This window comes from Cynoglossus semilaevis, chromosome 11 (assembly GCF_000523025.1).
Source record: "Cynoglossus semilaevis isolate Cse_v1.0 chromosome 11, Cse_v1.0, whole genome shotgun sequence".
Lineage (NCBI taxonomy): Eukaryota > Metazoa > Chordata > Actinopteri > Pleuronectiformes > Cynoglossidae > Cynoglossus > Cynoglossus semilaevis.
The window spans coordinates 8,652,156-8,669,224 of NC_024317.1; the positions used below are offsets into that span (position 1 = coordinate 8,652,156).

Sequence of the window (17,069 nt, forward strand, 5' to 3'; positions counted from 1 at the left end):
ACTCTGTCCGCTTCTCTCCTTCTCCATGCTGCCGCTCTGCCCTCTCCTTTTCCTGCTTTTCGCGTTTACGCTCCTCCTCGAGCTTTAGTCTGGCCTCTTCGTGTTCTTCTGCTCTCCTTCTTTTTTCAAATTCCAAATGTCTGTCCACTTCCTGTTCTTGTTCTTCCTCATCCTTATGATGAAAACTTCCTGCTCGCCTGTAGACTGGGAAAGACGCGGTGGTGTCCTCCTCCGATTTCTCCTCCTCCTCTTGTTCTTCTTCTTCAGAACTGGATTCTGAAGCTGAGCCCAGGATCAGTGGAGGCCCTCCGTCATCTCTCTCCACCACCCCAAAGCGAACAGAGCGACGTTTAACGTTGTCTCTCTTCAGAGGACGCTGCCCACTGTCACCTCCGTCATCGGTTGTCGTCTGAGGTGCAGATGTGCTGCGGTGGCGTAGTTGAACCTGACTGTCCGTTGATGAGCTCAGCTCCTTCTCTCCAGGTCCTCCACCTGAGACCAGATCCGGAGACTCATTTCCTGCAGGAGTGTCTCTTGGTGTCTCCGACTGAGGCTCTGCAGGGTTTTCAGTGGAGGAGGCGTCTGGATGTTCGTTCCCAGCGTGTGTAGATGGTATTTCAGGAACAGGAGGTTGTACTTGAGGAGTTTTGTGTGTTTTCTCTCCTGCTTTAGGAGCCACAGGCTCAAAGCTGTAAATGACATAAGAATTGGAGTTTAATTTGGTTTATTAGTAAAGGTTGACATTGAATAATCCTGGAAGCTGGGTCCTAAATTATTTTTTTTAAATTATATAAGTGTAATAGCACATAAAATTTTATTTCAACTTCTAAAAACATGCTGTTTGCTAAGTTATGCTGCAATAAACACACATTGGATTTTGACATTTACTAGATATGCAGTTCACATCTGCGATACAAAAACACACCTTTTAGGAACTGATGAAAATAAATATTGCAATTTTGCAAGTAGAGTTTTTGTCTTACTGTTTAACAGACTTGAGCATTACAATTTTTCAGGTTTTAATCAGGTTAGTCAAACAAACCCACACAATATCTATGGACTTTGGTAATTTAGGAAGAATACCTGCCAGATGGAAATACACATAGTATCTGGAAGTCGTGTATTTTTTCTGCCTTACGGGGATACCATCATATAAATACTACTACTATTGATGCTAGGTTTTGTGCATTTTGCTTTTTTACAAAAGGACACAGACATCAGATGTTTGTGTCCTTTTGTAAAAAAGCAAAAAGCTCTCTGACCACAGAACACATTTCCTTTGTCTTCATTTCCATATCATATGAGTGTATCCTCAGAAAAACCCGGTGCAAAAATAAAGATGTAGCTTCCTCTTTCCATGATTTTACGCAGTAAGGGACAGAGTGACGTATTTTGACTGTGTCCATTGTGACAGCAGGGCAGTTCTTTCTTATGGTTGAAACCTCGTTCACATTAAGCGGTCAGTTGTTTTTCCCCAAATATCTGAATGTTTCTACATGTTCTTAACCGTAGATTGTGACTGAATTGTAAGCAGTTAGATAATAACCAACATTTTCTTAAACTTAACTTCTTTAAATCTAAAAAATGTGCAGACATTTGAAATAAAATAAAGTTGCCAGTCAAAACACTTTACCTTTACCTTACCGTTTTTTTCTTGCATTGCTGGATGTGTACTGATTTCTGTTTTTTGCAGTTGCAATCAACATGTTCACAGAGACCACGTGGCCTAATGGATAAGGCGTCTGACTTCGGATCAGAAGATTGAGGGTTCGAGTCCCTTCGTGGTTAATTTAGCCCAGAATTTGGCTTTTAGGTGTGTGAGTACTTCAGTTGCCCACCAGGGCTTTTGTGTGTATATATTCACAACTATTCTGAATATTAACAGTGTGAATTTGATGTGAAACCTGTGAAGTCTTGTAGCAACGTAAACATCTAAAACCCTAAGATTGTTTATCTGAGTTGAGGTTTGTAACTGATTGTAGTCATTTGAAGTAATGGATCTGTCTCTTATCTGGATAATAGAGTACAACATTTTCTGTTCACCACGCCCTTGTTGGTGCACACATCAGGCAACAGTGGCAGTCAAAGTTTCCCACTGCAGTTCTAGACTAGCACTGCCCTCGCTTCTCTCTCCAAAGAACCCAAACAAAAGTGAAATGTGTTTACATATAAACCCTAGCTTTAAACATAACGTAGCGGTCTGAGGAGGAAAAAGGAAATAATGCTATGAGGGGTAATACATGTGTACAGCCGAAACGCAATACTGACCTGAAAAGATGTGAGCCACTAACCATGAAATAAACTTGTTTTATTTTCCCCCCTTCTCATTTTCAGTAGAACGTTCTTCTGTTTTTATTCAAGTCTAGTCGTGTCCTTAAACACAAACTGGCCAAAAAAAAAAAAAAAAGCTCACTCACCTCTTGGAACGAGGTCGTGGTGCAACTTGAGGCTTCCTCTCAGTCTTCAGATCCTCAGTGTTTGTTTCCAATGCCCAGTGTTTAATTCTCTCCTTCACACCTCCTCCAACGTTGGTAATTTCTGGTTCGTCTTTTTTTGTCATGACCTCTGGCCTGGATGAAGAGTCAAAGAGGAGACTGATTCTCCGTTTGATACTCCCTCCTCCCGTGTAGTCCTCCTGCAGGCCCCCCTCATCACTCTCTCGGTTTGATGGTTCTGTTGGTGTCACCTGGCTCTGTTCTACATTACAGGACTCTGCCTTGGTGGCGTCCTCTTTAGCATTGTTAGTGGACACAGGTTTGGTGGGCTGCACGGGCAGGAGAGGGCCACCTGACTCAAACTTTGAGGTAAGCTGCGTAGACAGGCTCTTCCTGGTGCCCCCCCATCGAAATATGTTCTTAGATGAGGAGCCGTCACTTCCTGAATCTTCAGTCTTTTCTGTGACAGAACTCTGAGTTCCATTTTCTTTCTTTTTGTCCTCTGTTTGTTCTGAGACAGAAACAGAACTTGTGGATTCTTTGTGATTTGTTTGGACGACTTGGTCTTTCTGCAGTGAATCAGGTTTTGGTGTCTCCCTTACCGGAACGTTCTGTGAGACAGGATCAGATTTTCCAGGTGTGACGTTTGATTCAGGAGTGTCTTTGTCTTTTGGACCTGCTTTATTTTCTTTTGTAGGTTTTGTTTTATTCTTGGCAGGTTCACCTCCAGGAATTGGTTTGGGAGCAGGGGTAGTGGTTTTGGGAGGAGGTTTTTGAACCTGGGTGGATGCAGTCGATTTAGGAACACCAGGGGCTTCTGGCTTTGCAGGCTGCTTCACTGGTGGCTTCGGAGTTGTGCTGACTGACGTCGGAGCATGGATGGAGCGGATAGTGGTGTTCTTTTGGAGGGAGAAAGGCTTGGGAGTGATCCGAGGTTTTGGTGCCAGAGGCGGCTTGGGATTTACAGGGCGTCCAGTTTCAATGGAGGTCTCCATAACTGAGTTTCTGAGGATAAGAACCAGGGAGACAAACAGTTATTTATATATTGTTTGCATTGAAAGACATCACCATTTGCAGCTGAGACAAAGTTGACCTAGTTACTAAGGGAAGCTGATTAGTCTGGTCTGTCTGGATTTTTTTAAGAAGCACATTACACCTGCAGGAGTGAAGAAAAAACGATCAATTACTTTGAAAGTGCAGCAGAAACTCTCACTCCCTGAGCAGCAATAATTGGTTTATGACAACTGGGACATTGCTGCTCTGCATAATTAAACTTCATGTGTAAGCTTGAATGTCAAATCACTGTTTTTAAAGCAGGGTTCTCAAACTCAGCCAGGGGGAGCCACTGCTGCTGCCGTTTTATCATTCGAGGGCCCCATCAGTGCAAACAGTTTAAACAACTGGTACAAATCTGTTTTGTCTTTTTCTTAAATAAACCAGAAAGAATGAAAATTAAAATTAAAAAAAATAAAATAAAAATAACCTCAAAGGCAATACTGAATAATTATTGACATTTAGTCACAGGCCAGATGTTGGGGCGGCCATGACCTGGATGTGGTCCCTGGGCCAGAAGTTTGCACTATATATATAACTTTCTGACCACAAGACATTTTTCAATTCTCTTTCTAATTCTCATGACAGTCTAAGGGAGCCTTCATTCATGCAGAGAAGGATGCTAATTTAAAGATGAGTTACTTTTTTTAATGCCAGCTGAGGTCTGAAGAACAATGCACATTAGCGGCCCTGCTTAGTGATTAACTGCGCAAAGACCAGGAAGAACACACGTAAATGATGAACATCTACAGTTCACTCTGACGTGAATTACACCGACTTATCCTGACATAAAGTGAAGACAATCACTGCTGGACAATTGAGTTCAACTGAGCGACAAGGGAAGAGAACCTTCCCTAGAACAAGCCCAAATTCATCCCTGCAATGTGGGAAATGTGAACAGTAACACAGTGTGACACTGAATACTACAGGAACTGCAGTCACAAGTCATCTGGTTTGACCTGTAAGACTTTAGTTCAAACCAGTAACTCCACGCCCTGAGATGTAATAGTGTGCAACACTCATTGTGTCAGCATTTTGCTCCCTGCCCATTCTTGCAGTACCACTGCACAGCTGCTGTGCATAAACAATGTGATGCGCAGTCAGAGTGTATGTGTGTGTGTGTGAGTGTGAGTGTGTGTGTGTATAGACCAAGACAGTTTTAACATGTGGCATGTGTTGTTATTGGCCTCTCTTTGGACTCGTTGCTCAAACATATATCACCACTGGCTTTTGTGTTATATTGTGTAATGGGTTTAAAATGGGCTGAAGAGGCCGTCCAACACCACTCAGTGAGGTTAGGGGGCGGCTTAGGGAAGCAAAGCAGCCAATTTTTCTTTGGATCTATTTAAAAAAAATCTGCTCTTCTGCCTGCTCTGTGGTCACGGCTGTTTTGAACAAGTCAGACCGAGACAATCCAATGTTGCAATCTCTGTGCATGTGTGAATGAACGTAAAGATGATATGTCAATGTTTTTTCTTTGTTACACAAAATAACTCACAGTGTCTTCATCCAAATTGCAAGCGAAGGAAAAAGTACAAAATAAGTGGCCAAAGGTTAAATTGGTTAAGTTGGTGTTTAATGCTTAACCTGTGGACTCACGCCTCTTGACCCCCCCCCCCCCCCCCCCCCCCCCCCCAGAGTTCAGATTAGTTGTTACTGTTGAATGATAAAGCACATTTAATTGGTTGCACTTTCATTTTTGAAACAACAATTCAAAGGTTAAAGTCAAAAGTGGAAAAACAACACCACAGGAAGTCTGTCTTGCTAAAATGAGGTTGTCATATCACCCTGCCTTGACACCCACAGTCATCTTGAGTGGTGTTTTAAGATTTCACAACGTCTTTATTCTTCTAACCTTCTTATCGTGAGTAGAAAATGAAAGAGGGAAGTGATCTTTTTATACGTTATTATTGTTTCCTAAGGACGTAGCAACTCAGTCACTCCAAGAGGACACAACAGTAAATAACTGGTCATTGTCATATGTGTAGATCATTACGATTTTATTTATTTATTTTCTGTTATAATTCATCTTACAGCTGCTGGTCTCATGTTTTAAGTTTTGATGGGCCTTCTGCCAAATGACACCGGTCCAGCGTAGTTTACTGATCTACTCACGATTCCACTGAAGGGTGTGTAGACTTGTCTATAATATGTGGGTAAACTACTGGGTCAGACTAACACACCCAGGTTATGAAGCTGAGGGTTATAGTTCTCCAGCACCAGTCTATCAGTGGACATAAATCTGCCTCCACTGGTAATCTGGGTACCAAAAAAAACAAAACATGTGTTATCGTTCACTAAAATAGGGAAAACACCAAAGCTCAGTTCAACCTTTTAGCATTGACCTTAATTGATTACGCAGATAAACAAACTATGTGAGTCACACGTTTCGACCTTCAGCTCAGTGATGTTCTACGTCTCATTTCAATGTCCATACTATGGACTCTAAAACGATGCAGTTTTATTATGATGATGAGACAGTACAATATACAGAAAGCAGTATTGCAGTTGACAAAAGGCTAATTTGAAAATCAGATAAACAATCGGTCTAAATAATCTCTTAGCATCTGGTTGATAGAAATTAAAAATAAAATAACTATAAACACTGTCACACTGCTGTTTTTGTTGTTTGTTTTTTTGGTTGATTTCTTCCGGATTTAACAATGCCTTCTTGGATGTAACTAATTAACAAGCCAGAAAACGAGGAAGCAAGCTATCGCCGTTTCATTTTGGCAACAGAGAGATTCTTAAAAAGAATTAAAAGTCACCTGTAGACAACATTTAAGCCTCGCTTCCTGAGTCTTAACGCAAATAACCATTGCATTGCCCGAAATGTCAGGATTTGAAAAAAATTGGAAACAACCGGGTTGACCAGGTTGAAAGTAGAAAACAGTTCATGACTGTACCAAACAGGCTACAAGGCTGGACAGGAAGTGATCTGTCTGAAGCGGGAGCAATCTCAGTAGAGCACTGAGTGGAGCACCCACACTGGGACGATGGTTTATTAACAAGGGGCATGCATCACTTTTGAATGATTTTAAAAGACACCCATGACCATTTATCCTTAATCCCTAAACTCCATTTTAACTGTTGGAGTTAAGAGTGTCCTCTTTGTGATTGTTTCCCCACTGCTCCCTCTCTTTATATGGCTGAATTCCTTTGAAACAAACACTGTCAGGAAGAAAAAAAGCTGCTGTTGAAGAAGAAGGGAAAAAAAAGAGCCACATTCACCACAGAGTGCAGCAGGTCTCTGCAGCAGCTTGTAGCTCCACTTTATCTATGTTTGCCCTCAGAGCCTGTTAACCTGCCAAGGCCAGCCTTACACCGGGTCTGTCCTGTATTATTAATTTCCTCCTCTGAGTGACACTCTGAGCAAAGTTAGGTCTCCAACCGTGGACAAACATTAAGTTTATGTGTGCACCGAATAAAGGAAATGGCGTTCACATTCAAAAAACATCTGCACATATGTTTGATCACAAGTCGTTAATGAGTAACAAATAAACAACGAACTCACTGCCGTTGAACCAGCAGCGCGTCCTCAAGAAGCTGCGGCGGAATAACCCTCATTTTTACATTTAGTCTTGTGTAAATTTACACAGTAGGTGGATACGCGTTTTGCCTCATATCAATCGTGCACCTGTCCTACAGATTCCCATCAGTTACACTGTTCAACACATGCCAAAGTTTGGGTTATTGTTATTTTCCCTTACCTTTAGTCCTCACGCAGTCATAAAGGTCGAGGAAGAAAGCGGGTGAAATTTAGAAAAGAAAACAGTTTCCCCTCTTTTCCGCGGCTGTGTCTCCTGCTGAGCTGTTGTCAGAGACAGAGAGAAGCTCTTTTCTTTCTTTCTTTTTTTTTAAAAACTCATTCACACTAACAACAAGACGTCAAGCCGCTCCCACTCCTACACCCAGCAGACACTCCCTCAGGTCTGCCCCACGCCGCCAGGGCGTCAAGTTACCCATGGATACGCACACAGAGACACCGGAATATAGGGGTGCGTGCACTTCAAAATAAAAGCAAAGATTGGGCCGACGTTTAGCCATGTTTGTTCTATGACAAATATTTACTCTTACAAGTGTTTGTAGGACATTTGTCTGGTGAAATGTTTGTTGTTTATAAGCTTAGTTTCATTCACTTATTTTTAAACATTTGCACTTATTTAAAAGCTTATTTCTTGTTACTTTTATTATGAAACATCAGATTTTGGATTTTGGCATCTGTGATCAAAAACGTTTGAAAAGCACATTTATTTTCAGTGTCTATTTTAAAATAGACAAATATCCATGTGTATCATTTCTTTCCTTTGTTGTACATGCCTTGTTTTTACTTAATATCACATAATTAAGTCAAGTATATATCTTTCTTTTTTCTTGTTCATAACACAACTATTTGTCTGTCCACTGCCATTAAAAATAAAAAGTGGCCTCCTAGCCCCACCACCACCCTGAACCCGTCTGTCACACAGTGTACTTCACTGATGATACAAATTCAGTCAAGGCATCACTACAAGACTAAAATGCACATTAATTTTGAAGCCGAATTTAAACAAACGTGGGAAATTTATTTTGAAAATCTAAAATCAGAAGCAGTTTGTAAACACACTGTGAATTTATTACAGTGTGCTATTGTATTGACCGGATCAACAGGTTCTGACTGAAGCCGCTTTACCCAGAGCGAAAAGGAATTGAATCCGCGCGGCTCTCCCTGCATTGTAGAGAGTGCTGACGTTACCTGAGGCAACGTCTTCACAGCAGGAAGAATCGTGCACCAGTCGAATAAACATGCAGTTTTACTGTGTCGAGTCTGTTTGTATATAGGCTACCTCATATCAGATCGTTTGATCGTTTATTGTCCGGCCAAAACTACTATCATGGAATTGTCCGAAATTGCGTTTTTCAAGTGCCCGGGTATTATTAGACAGACACAGGACTACAACAATAAATAAACCAGATTAGACTATAGCTAAAACAATAAATAAAACAATATAAACTGCACATGAATGTATATTTTATTGGGAATGAATAGTTTATAATAGTTAATAATAACCAATGATATATACAATGTATAAATAGAAATATACATAAACCATGTCACATTTAAGGTCATATTTAAAAAAAAGATTAATAAAACATTAAAAGCGATTGAACAAGTATAACAGATGAAACTGCGATCGTTTTTCAATCCATGTCAGTAGTACAGAGGTTTTTGTGTCTCCCTCTGCTGGCCGTTTAAGGAAAACATCTTCAGGAGCCTCTCCTCTGGCGCACGTAGTTGTCATGGTAACTGTGCAGCATGTGTTTACAAAAACTAGAGCTTCACTGTTTCGCCGACACTTATCTCCACACTCTACATCTACGACGCCATCTTTCTGCAACGTTTGACCGAGGTGAGTGGGGAAGGGGGGGTCAGACCTCCGACCTTCAGCCAGAGAGAGAGTCTTAGCGATGAGCGGAGCCGAAGCGCGCAGCGACGCTCCGGTTGCCGAGGATGTCTCTGGCAGCGGCGGAGGCGGCCACAGCACTGCGGCTGCTGCCCGGGACCGCAAGCCTGGCGGAGGTGTCTTGAAGCGGCTTAAGTCCCGGAGGAGCCAGGTAGACAGCAGGCCTGTTACCGAGGAGGAACTGCGGACCCAGAGTGACCACATCACACCGGAGGACGTGCTGGGACTGAGGGTGGCAACGCGAGGTTTGATGTTGTTTTTGATCATAATGATGATGATGGGGATGATGATGATGATGTTAATCTGTTTGATTATGCATGTATGTACATGTTCCTAACAGATTAGATTATGCGCATTACGTAAGAGCCGAGTAGATGACGAGTCCGGTTAATAATTATGTATGACAGGTTATATTTAGTACAGCTGATGTGCCACAAACACACAAACATGATCTGTGGAGGACATTAAAGAATCATGCATACGACAGGACATGTTAACAGCTTCGCTGTGCTCTGATGATGCTGTACTGAAGGCCAGGGCCAAGGACTACATTTACTTACAAGAAAGGCACCTATGAAATAAAATCTAGTATTAATATTAAGAGAAAACATTGTTGTTTTATCCTCATGCAGGGTTTCATGTCACTGAACCCCACATTAAAGACAATAGTTGCACCCCTAACCTAAAGGCTGCTCTTTTTTCAATTTGTAGCATCTGAGATATTTTCCTGACAATCCCATCGCTTTAACGGTCATCCTGGGTCTTTTCTTCTAAATGACTTAATGTCTATTTTTAATAATATGATCTTGTTTACACAGAAGATTGATGCAATGTTGACTGTGATTAAACACCAGGTGTGGCTGACAGCTCGTTTATCCAATAGGAGCCTGATGATGCTGTGCGTTAGGTCACGATGCAGCCATCAACCTCTTGATTTGAAGGAATATCGATCTGTCACTCAACTAAAAAAAAATCAGATTTATGAAGTCATGAAAAATAAACATTACTTTAAAAGAAAAAACAGAGGATTCATGTCACCAAGTTGTTACACAGTAATCCTAATGTAGCTGAAATGCATCCCTGAAACTTCACAGAGCCTCCACAGGTTATGCAAACCTTTAAACATTTTGAGAGGACAGATTTTCTCCATTATTTTACATACATTTAGAAAGATATTTTTGTAGGTAAATCGCATGTACATTTAGTTAATATGTTACACTCAAACAATACACTGTTATTTGCTGTGTAAATTAGAGCACAGAAGTTATGATGGGGATGCAGAGACTCATTTAATTATTAAAGTCTTGTTTTATATGCAAACCTTTGTGCACAACCGGAGTGGAAATCTCTTCACTGTTTCTATCTGCTGTTTTCTGCCTGTCATCACTGCAGGATACCTCTGTAAACCCGAGGAAAACATTTATAACATTGACTTTGTGCGCTTCAAGATCAGAGACCTGGAGACAGGCACCGTCCTTTTTGAGATTGCCAAGCCCCCCCATGCAGGTAGATCTTATCAACCTCGCCCTTGTTTTAATGTGCTGTATTTACTCAGCCTTTGTTCTTACAGCCTTTGTTCTTAAACTCACATTTAAAAACAATTTCATTGGTCTACGTTTAAATGAAATCAGTGATGGACTAGCTGACAGACCAGGTTTTACCCCAATGCCTTCACCTGATCAGTACAGGGATTGGCTGCGACCTGTTTTCTATTGAAAACATTTAATTTTATTTCACTGATATGCTGATGATTGTCAGGTTTATTTACATTTTACTATAATGTACCAATATTCTGTCTGTCTGTCAGTGTGTCTTGTAGAAGGACGCCTCAATGTCAGTTGGATGTTTGGATGGCAATAAGCTGAATGTTGTACCTTTATAATGTATAAAGATAAGAAAATATTAGAATGCAGTCTATTTTATAGGCCATTTTTTTGAGCATGCTGATAATCAACTCTACATTTAACAGGCAGGCTGAAACATATTAAAGCCACGCTGTTCTAACTCCATCAACTCATCAAGTGCTACAGAATTTAAATGCTATTATGCTTATTCTCTGGGTTTTGATGGGAAATCTGCAACCTTGGAGTCTCCATACTGCCACCTCCTGGATGTGTTTCCCCACTAGTAAAATGTGTGGAAAACAGATCCACGGGTTGGTGCTGGGTTTAAATATTAAATATAATATAAATTATATTTAATATTAAAACCCAGTTCCTTCATGGTAAAGTGTGTATTTATTTCTCCATCTTTCTTCTCTTTCTTTCTGTCTGTTTACTTGTCTGTGATGCGTCATATTTCTTTTACGTATTTTGTTATTCTACTACATGTTTTTGGTTCAATCCTGTTGTCTTAAAGTTACTCTGAAAATAAATTGGACTTGATTTAGGTAACAGTCGGTGTAAATTGACTTGTTCCTCTGTTGTGGCCCTCAGAGGACGATGAGGAGAATAGGGAGGCGGACGCCAGCGCAGGACGGTTTGTACGATACCAGTTCACCCCAGCCTTCCTGCGCCTGAGGACCGTGGGAGCTACGTGAGTGACTCACACTCACTCTGTCACCAACACAGAGCTCGGGGAAACGTACTCACTTGTTCCATAAACAAACAACAGAAGACAACTGCAGCCTTATCTTTTGTGTGCTTCACATACTCATTTTGATCTGCAGTGCATTCACGCCAACTCAACTATAACATTATGATTACAATAGACTTGTTCTGACGTCTCTCTCTCGGTGTTGCTCAATCAGGGTGGAATTCACTGTTGGAAACAGGCCTCTGAATAACTTCCGCATGATCGAGAGACACTACTTCCGCGATCACCTGCTGAAGAGCTTTGACTTCGACTTCGGCTTCTGTATCCCAAACAGTCGCAACACCTGTGAGCACATCTACGAGTTCCCCCAGCTGTCGGACAGCCTTGGTGAGTTATTTTTTCACAACCACTTTGCTAGAACACAAACACCAATGCCTGTGTCATGTGTTTAAATGAAATAATTTAACTCATTTATTTTAGTATAACATGATTCTCTGCGTAAAGAATATGAGGTGTTTTTTTTTACTGTACCATTATACAGGGGGAATTCCACAGGAGATCAACAGTACTTTCACTTGATATTTACACAACAGTGTTTCCTTCTTAAGCCTTTGTCACAGTGGAGATATTTACTATATAAACTCCAGGTTACATTCTAGTAACTGTTTTGTTTCTGGGCTGGTTATTAACCAAGAATCTCTATAAGGCTGTTGTCTTGCATCTCACAGGGAAAAGAAAATGAAGGACTTTTAAGTTTACTTTAATCAAACTACAGTATCTTTGTTAACGTTTTTTTATTTTCAATGAGGCATCATTCTTTTAGGAAATGAACAAAAATAGGTTACAGAAGTGCTCCCAGATGTACAATATTTTTTCAAGTTAATGAGTTTGAGTTGAGATTATTTAGAGGAAGCTTCATCTGTCATTGCACATATACTGGCTCATAGACAAAATATGTCCTCCAGACCAATTCACCGCTCTACTTTTCTCACAGGCTAAAAAATATATATACTGTTTTTGTGAGTATATTTATAAATGTCACATTATGATGCCTGATTTCATGACCTGTCATGTGTCTTGCAGTCCGTCAGATGGTGGAGTGTCCTTATGAGACCCGGTCAGACAGCTTCTACTTTGTGGAGAACAGACTAGTCATGCACAACAAGGCGGACTATGCCTACAATGGAGGACAGTGATGTCTGCCTGCGAGCGTGCAAACCTGAGGCCACACACCAATATGTGCACGATGGATGCACACTGGTACCTGTACAGATTACACTACAATCAATACAGCTACAAACCACATTGACAGAAAAAGTTTGTATACATTTTAGAATGCAGTAAAAGATAAATGATCAGTTCAAGTAAAAAACTGGAGACGTAAGCTTTCAATGCCTTTTTTGAAATTTGCTGTCTTTTCCGTAAATGTGGTTTGTATTCACACACGCGACGCATTCAAACATTTCATGATGTCGTATAGTACCTGCACACACACACACATGCACGCACCTCATGTTTGTGTTTGTAAAAAATGACTTGTTGTTTGTCATTGCTGTTAATTAATTCAGGGGATGTACAGTGTGTCGTATTCAAGAATTATAATATCAGTTTGTACAGAAAGGATCATAGTGAGAAATTTTATTGCGAGTTTTTTTCAGATTACACTTCAGAGGTCATCATTCTCATAGACAGGCGACTGTAGAGAAGAAAGACCAGATATTTAATAGAGGGATGCTCATTAAACTCAGAGCGAATTAAAAACCATCCTCCACCCTCTTCAGACCGACAGGCACAGACACATATGCTCCTTCTCACCTACAGTAATCCCCTAAGTGACACAAACACTGCTGTGTTTCTGCTGTGTTTGTCAGAAACAGCTGTTCTCAGAGCTGTGGACGCCGCAGTCCACTCCAAATTATATAAAGGGGGAGGCAAACAGAAGCCGTCCATAGAACATTCCTGTCAAACACACATGGTCACTCCAGTGATGCTGTCCTCCAACTAACACAAACACACACACATATATAGACGAAACATTATTATTATTAGTCTAATAGAGATGATGTATTCTTTATCTCTCAGCTTTCTATTTTTCGTTTTTTTCATTTAAAAGATCAGGGACCAACTAACTGCATTATATTTTATTGTTCCGTTTTGATTAAATAACTCTTACCGACAGTTGAGTTAACCTAGTGAAAGTCTGTGTTATTTAATTATCGTGGTTCATGTGATGACATAAGAGATTTTTAAAAAGAAAATTGTACAGTCTACTTTTTCCAAGCTATAGTGATGGACAAAGATTTCAGGCAATATTCTTATTAAACATCTTATTTTAATAACCTGTGTTGAAGAAAAAAATCAGTTTATTGTGTTTATCTGAAAATACCCAAATCAAGTTAGAACTGCGTGGTTTTTTGGGTGGTATCTGTCGAGATAGTGCACCTACTTTTTGTACCTTGTTAACTTCCGGTGTTCAGGGTTGAACAAATTGTTTATGTAAAGACCAAAAAAAACAAAAAAAACAACTATAAATATGTAAAGAGTAAAGAGATAAATGTACATTTTTGATATGCTGCGTATTTTGCTTCTTTTTTTAAGTAGATAACAAAAGTTGAAGAAAGTTTATTTAAAGTTGGAGAAGCCAAGTCCCAGCAGTGTCCACTAGGAGGAGTTATACTATAACTCAGCCCCGTAGACTCCCAGTGGTTTCACCTCAGTCTCATATTTGTTTGTGGGGGAAAAAGAAAATCACAGCTGTATGTTTTATTATTGCGCTGACAACGTTGTCATTGGTGTTTGCTTCAAGCAAAGTTGAATGACTTTAAACGAGGGCAGGCTCTGATTTGTCTTACTTTCCTGCAGCAACAACTCTACACTAATAAATAAGACATTTATTCCACATTATTAATTCACATCCTGACTAAAAATGACAAGTGAGCATTGAAAAAGATCGGGATTGTCACACTTTGATCGTCCGTTTTTTCCCCACCCCAATTCCAGGGGGATTTAAACCCAAAACTGAGAGTCTTTCTGTTTATTCTTTCTCAGGCTGTTTTCTCCTATCATTGTGTTCATCTCTGTCTTTCTCTCTCTCTCTCTCTCTTTTGCTCTCTCTCTCTCGATTTCCATCTCTCTTTCCAGCTCTCATGCCCAAACACTCACATGCTCTTTTCTCTCTCACCTTTCCTTTTCTGTTTTTTCTCTCCACACCTATGCAACTTGCTCTCCCGCTCTGTTTTTCCCTATTCTTTCCTCCTCTCTCACCTGGTAACCAGACCTCTAGAGAGGAGTGTTGAGTTTCCACTTTCCCAGAGAAGAGGACAATCTGAGGCACACAAAGACCCACAATGGATCCCCTCTGCTCTCTCCTCCCTGCACTCTGTTGCTGCACAGCTGAACACACATGCACAGAAACATACAGTTCAGCCAAGTACAAAAGAATACATACAGCCCCTAACTTGTTCAGCACAGTGTCCTGTTTACCTACTTTTTCAGTGTCTTTTTTCTTTAAACTCTACTAATGCAAATGTGTTTCCTGGTGAAATGTCTTTCTATGATTGCATATTTATTTGTAGTAGGGTTTGATTTATGAGATTAAACAAATCAATTTCTCCGCACCATAATGAAGCCCAAATCTAATGTGATACGGCGTTGACTTAATCACTTTAAACTTGTTGTTTTACTGAAGTCCATCCATCATGTTTGTGCTGTTTGACAATAAGTCTGTGCACAGACTGCTGGGTGCCTGTTGTGGCTCTTTAAGAGTCAATGTGAATCTTGGTTTTTGCAGCTGTGACAGAGAGGCCATGTAAACAAGACAGAGGCTGAAGTTCCACACTTCTTTTATAAAGCAGCCAAATCTACAGAAAGTGGAAAGATTAGTTTGTGTCTGGGAGAAGTCACATACTGCATAGAGTAAAATGTGTACAATACAAATAAATTCACTGATAAAATCTAATATATTTTAAAGGTAATTTAAAGTATGAGATTTATTTGGACTGTAGCTTTTATTGATGGGGTATAATGACAAGAAATGGATGTCGTTACTGATGCAATTCGACCTGGAATTTCTGGACTCTGGGTTTTGGATGTCAGATAATATCTTTTTCCGATACCGATATCAACCAATACCGATATAGGCCTGGTAATATGTATTTATTTATCTGTAAAAACCACTGCATGCGTTGCTGACACCAGCATTCTACATACAATCCTGATAATTGAAATAAATTAATTAAATGAACTGCAATGCTACCAGTGACTTACACTTTAATATACAGCCGTTTATCCCCAAAAAGATTTTTAGGGCACACGTCATTTGTTGATACCAAGGCACTGCGTTATCAGGTTTTTATTATCGGAGGAAAAACCCATAACGATTCTTACAGATATTTCATAATTATGCTAATATCTCCAGTACCATACACCAAAAACCAAGACACACATCACGGTTTATCACATGGTGTTATATTAATAACACCCTGTGGTTACTATTGCATGATTCAATCATTTGAATTAGATGCTAATCTGGACTGCATACTATATCTAAAAGTCTATGCTTTGATATTTGTGAGGAAAGAGGGTTACATGACAGTATTTTTTTTTAAATAGTGCCATACCATTTATCTGTGTCTGTTATAGTAGGATGCTGGTTTACAATGCAAAAGTTCGCACACATTCAGCATAGGTTTCCAGCCTTGAACAGAGATTTCTCATGAATCTCATTAACGCCTCCTGAATCGTTTTACAGTGTTTGGACACTTGGTGACCTTAAGGGCTTACATTTTTGCTCTATAAAGTATAGTAGTATAAAGTGTGACAACAGAATGTTCACACTCAGGCTGGACCACAAAGCAGAGTCCAATCAAACTGTGTGTGTGTATGAATCAATAACCAGGGCTGTCCATCAGGCCAGGCGCCTGCACACTGTGGCACGCAAAGCTGAGCGTTACTCTACTGCACTCAGCACATGCTGCTACAACGACAATCCCAACATAACTGGGTTTAGTGTCTACAATTAGCATGCACGTGCACGGACACATTGCAAGCAATAAATAACTCTGTTTCCAACTTTCCAGGGATGATTTGTGTGTTCCCAGACCTTCATGGAATACTTTTCACCAAGTCAGTTGTGGATCAAAACACATGCACCGGAAACCACTGGGCAGGTGGGACGAATCCTCCTCCTTCACCTCCCCCAGTTACACACACTCACAACTATTTTTGTAACTGGATTTCCTAAAGGCCCTGTTCAATGAATCAAACAACACTGAGATTAAGAATTAGCAGCTCTGCTCTACTGAAGTTCCCTGTGAAACTCTCTCTCTCACACACACCCACTCACACACACACACACACACACACACACACTGTGATCTTGTCTGAGTCAGGGGGGATAAGGGGACAGTGGTCGCCTAAAAATAGCTGCAAGGAATGGCGTTGATAGGTCCGGTAAAGAGAAGTGGAGGGAGAGTGGGGGTGGGGGTGGAAAAGAGATTAAAGGAGATATATGGATGCACTACAACTCCACTTATTCATGTGTTTACATGTGTGGCTGTGAAGTACCTGGTAGAGAGGTAGTATGGCTCCTTCTCACATATAT

At 40.4% G+C, this 17,069-nt stretch overlaps 2 protein-coding genes and 1 non-coding gene across 3 annotated transcripts in view; 2 read left to right on the top strand and 1 right to left on the bottom strand.

Moving 5' to 3' along the window:
• Positions 1-7,417, bottom strand: part of LOC103386223 (inner centromere protein-like) — a 20,819-nt gene extending 13,402 nt beyond the window's left edge. The window contains exons 1-3 of the mRNA XM_008320398.3: positions 7,199-7,417; positions 2,418-3,440; positions 31-689 (exon numbers count right to left, since the gene is read on the bottom strand). Of these exons, the coding sequence (XP_008318620.2) occupies positions 31-689; positions 2,418-3,430 (1,672 nt within the window). The 5' untranslated portion in view covers positions 3,431-3,440; positions 7,199-7,417. The remainder of the gene's footprint in view (positions 1-30; positions 690-2,417; positions 3,441-7,198) is intronic.
• trnar-ucg (transfer RNA arginine (anticodon UCG)) lies at positions 1,716-1,788 on the top strand. The gene has a single exon. It is a non-coding gene; the product is annotated as a tRNA-Arg (tRNA).
• Positions 7,418-8,533: 1,116 nt separating the features above from the next.
• On the top strand, positions 8,534-15,125 carry LOC103386224 (protein unc-119 homolog B-like). Its single transcript, XM_008320400.3, has 5 exons — positions 8,534-9,177; positions 10,325-10,438; positions 11,368-11,467; positions 11,682-11,854; positions 12,551-15,125. The coding sequence occupies exons 1-5, from the start codon at positions 8,937-8,939 to the stop codon at positions 12,661-12,663; spliced, it is 741 nt and encodes a 246-aa protein (XP_008318622.1). The 5' UTR covers positions 8,534-8,936; the 3' UTR covers positions 12,664-15,125.
• The last annotated feature ends 1,944 nt before the right edge of the window (positions 15,126-17,069 follow it).

Excerpts from the sequence above, each read along its gene's own strand:
- LOC103386224 (XM_008320400.3), top strand. The coding sequence starts at position 8,937 with ATGAGCGGAGCCGAAGCGCGCAGCGACGCTCCGGTTGCCGAGGATGTC. Across the intron at positions 10,439-11,367 it reads TGCCAAGCCCCCCCATGCAG|AGGACGATGAGGAGAATAGG; the intron begins GTAGATCTTATC and ends TGTGGCCCTCAG. Across the intron at positions 11,468-11,681 it reads CTGAGGACCGTGGGAGCTAC|GGTGGAATTCACTGTTGGAA; the intron begins GTGAGTGACTCA and ends TTGCTCAATCAG.